General features: G+C 37.5%; 1 protein-coding gene across 1 annotated transcript; it reads right to left on the reverse strand.

Moving 5' to 3' along the window:
* Positions 1-215: 215 nt before the first annotated feature.
* Positions 216-1,181, reverse strand: LOC131037998 (aquaporin TIP2-1-like). The gene is made up of 3 exons (XM_059207310.1): positions 1,049-1,181; positions 707-957; positions 216-587 (listed from the first exon to the last, which is right to left on the reverse strand). Exons 1-3 carry the CDS (start codon positions 1,176-1,178, stop codon positions 216-218), a joined length of 753 nt encoding a protein of 250 aa, XP_059063293.1. The 5' UTR covers positions 1,179-1,181.
* Between the last annotated feature and the right edge of the window lie 2,324 nt (positions 1,182-3,505).

Raw genomic sequence — 3,505 nt, forward strand, 5'->3', positions numbered from 1 at the left:
TCAAGCAAAAAGTAAGATCACCAAACAAATGGTTTGTTTACAATTGACAGGAATCTTCACAGAAGTGGATAACGATCCTCTGTACTTGAACAACTTTACTCCAAATGGGGAATCTGAACAACAAAGAAGTGGAACAAATAAACAATCGAAGCACAATCCATCACCCAGCCATTCTCCACCATCCAGGTGATGATCTTATTAGAACCATTGTAGTTCTAGTAGTCCGTTGCGAGGGGAACATGAGTGGGAGGGTCGATGAAGAGACCTCCATAAACAATACCAGCAAGACCTCCCCCAACAAGAGGACCAACCCAGTAAACCCAGTGGTCCTTCCAATCACCACTCACCAAGGCCGGTCCAAAAGAACGAGCAGGGTTCATGGACCCACCAGAAAAGGGTCCAGCGGCCAAGATGTTAGCTCCCACGATGAACCCAATTGCAATGGGTGCAACGATCCCCACATCACCCTTCTTCGGGTCTGCAGCCGTGGCATACACAGTGTACACCAGTCCAAATGTTATCACAATCTCCATCACCACTCCCTCTCCTAAGCTCATGCCAGATGCCACACTGTGGGTCGGAATCGCCTGCACACATATCACAATAACTTTTATAAATGTAAAATTAACTATAAGTCGCCCTTCTAAACAAAGAGTCTTATATAAGGAACCGTGGTGTCATTTGTAGAACGACATAGTAAACTTACAAGACCGCCGGTGGTGAGTTTCAAGAGGAGGCAGGCCACGGTGGAGCCCAGAAGCTGAGCAATCCAGTAGAAGACGCCACGAAGCACGGTGATGTGGCCGCCCAAGGTGAGGCCGAATGTGACCGCTGGGTTGACGTGGCCGCCGGAGATGTGGGCCGCAATGGAGACGGCCACGAAGAGTGCCAGCGCATGAGCCACCGCGACAGCCACTAGACCCGCCGGAGTTAGCGACGCGTCCGACGTCAACTTATCTGCATTAATTAAAAACAATGGGATCAGCACCCATGGTTAACAGACAACGAGCTTTGTTAAGAAAAACAGAGCGTTTGGAGAGAGAGAAACCGAAGGCAATGGCCGAGCCGACGCCAGCATAGACGAATAGCAGAGTGGAGGTAAACTCTGCAATGGATGTCTTCAGTGTGTGGAACTTAAAGGCGTCATCAAAGCTGCCAAATGCAATGCCCAATGCCATTTTTTTCTTACAAGAATGCTCTTTTTGAGCTACGTGAGTTTAGAGATATTTGGCGAGAGATGGTGTTGTGGGTTTCATCTTATATACTTCTAAATGGAGAAACTTGATGAGTATAGCCCGAATTTTGTAGGCAGAAATGGTGGCCAGGGCTCGCTGGCATCGCCGGCCATTGGTGGGCCGCAGGACACACCGTCCATGTGAGGCTTGACGTCAATCTTTGCATTGTTTTATGAAGGGAAATGCCTCCTCTAATTAAAAACAGAGGAAATCGTTAAAATGATGGAGAGTGGAGAGTCACGGACAGATGGAACCCACCACCGCCGAGGGATATAAATCTTGACAACGTCGTTAGGGATTTAGACTTTCCGAGCAATTCAGCAAAAATGACAGAAAATGTTTTATAAAGAACGTGGAGGTTGGCTTAGCGATCGTCCACGTAGCCCGTTGTTTGCAGACGAGATAAAGCAAAGCAATTGTATAATGTGGAGAAAATAATTTGTTGGTGGCGCTTCATATTGCAGGCGTTGGATTACCTACGTCTTCCAATATTTATTTAAATTTTAAAACTTGTGTTTGTTTTTATTTTTGTTGTTTGTGTATCAATTATCTAGTCGATAGGATTTTATTGTAGAATTGTCAAGTCATAAAATTCAACATATTCATCAAATCATCACTAAATTTCTGGTAAGTTATTTTTAAAATTCATCCATTTTTGAAATGTGGATGCTTAAATCTTCTGGTTCAAAAAGAAAGATACGATAAGCTTTCAACATTATGTAATTGAGAGAAAGAATTTTGCTTTTAAACAATTCTTTGATCGAATCTGTTATCCGCTTTCACAACAAAATTTCTCACACGAGTTAGTTGGAAATTCTTTTTCTCCACTAGATAGTAATTTTATAATATTCACATAGGATATTTGAGTGTCTAAATTCCCTTAGCTGAAAACCTTCACTAAACTTGTCGAAGAAGCTGCCAAATTTGGGAAAATCGGTGGCATCTCCACTTAATAATAATGAAAATTTGACTTTGCCATCACCAAGTCTTCCTCGGTGTTGCTTCACAGATCTGGACAAATAAAAAAAATGCCCTTTCAACTAGCTCCAACCAACTAATTGAATTTTGATGCATATACATTGTGAATATTTCTCAAAATATCCTACTTTACTAAATTTGTCTTTGTTTTTATGTAGATGTCTTCCTCGAGTTCTCTTTCAACACGATATTTGTAAGGGGAACACTTTAACTAGAACGAAGAGGGTTTCTAGATAGTTTACTTTTCTGTCTCTGTAGTTATGCATGTACTTATTTATGATCAATGACTCTTAATTGTGCAGCTTTTGTAAATATTTGAATAATAATCTAAACAAATTTGGAAAATTTAGAGGCACAGAGCTCTTGCATTTAAAAGAAAATGAGAATAGCGTTTCTTTAAATTGTCGCTTGGACTTAATATGAAAATCCATGCACATCTGTGGTTCCATCTTCTTAATGTTATTCTAAATTTTGCTAATGTCTTGTTTTCCAAATTGTATTATCCAAATCTATACTATCTATCGCTACACGATTAAAACTAAATTAAAGTTCAACTCATTTATAAACTTTTAAATGGTCTTGTTTGATCTAATTTACCACATACACAAACAAATCCATTTTTCCTCTTTGTAAATTGTTAAATACGTACTATCTATGTATTCCTCGGCTACATCTCATTAAACTGATATTAATAATTTTTAGATTAAAGCAACCTCATTTCACATTTCTCTTTTCCTTTTAATACAATAAAATTTAAGAATAAATTAATAAAACATAAAATAAAATTAAAAATTATTTTCTTCAACTTTAGAAGATATCATCTTAGTGAAGAGCGAAATTGAAAAAAAAAAGTGTCACAACAATGAAAAGTGTGGTAATATTGGTAGACAATTTTAAAGCACCAAGTCACTTCTAGAATTCTGTTAGCATTGAATTCAAATCCTCTTTATTATTTTTTATTTATATCGTGGTAGTAAACACTAATGTTTTACATTTGTTCATTTGTTCATGATTTGGATTGGAAAATAAAGTCGGCGAAAGGTGTCATACAATCAATTTTGCTAGAATTTATAGATAATTAATGGTGCTAAATGGGACTAGCAAAGTAAAACTTTAAAGAGGAATCATTCAAATCATGCTAAATAAAGTTGTTATTGGTAGGTGTTTTAATTAATAATTGTTAATTTATAAAGTAAAAAATATATTTATTTAAATGATTTATTATTAATTTGTCCACAAAAACATTAATAACTCTACTTGATGCGAAAATAGCTCTGCTTGATGCGAAAATA

The sequence above is a fragment of the Cryptomeria japonica genome, chromosome 6 (genome assembly GCF_030272615.1).
Source record: "Cryptomeria japonica chromosome 6, Sugi_1.0, whole genome shotgun sequence".
Taxonomy (NCBI): Eukaryota; Viridiplantae; Streptophyta; class Pinopsida; order Cupressales; family Cupressaceae; genus Cryptomeria; species Cryptomeria japonica.

What these genes read in the sequence shown, in the direction of transcription:
- LOC131037998 (XM_059207310.1), bottom strand. Translation starts at nt 1,178, where the DNA reads ATGGCATTGGGCATTGCATTTGGCAGCTTTGATGACGCCTTTAAGTTC. An exon ending in CGGCTCGGCCATTGCCTTCG is followed by an intron (nt 958 to 1,048) that starts GTTTCTCTCTCT and finishes TAATTAATGCAG; the next exon opens with ATAAGTTGACGTCGGACGCG. An exon ending in AACTCACCACCGGCGGTCTT is followed by an intron (nt 588 to 706) that starts GTAAGTTTACTA and finishes ATATGTGTGCAG; the next exon opens with GCGATTCCGACCCACAGTGT.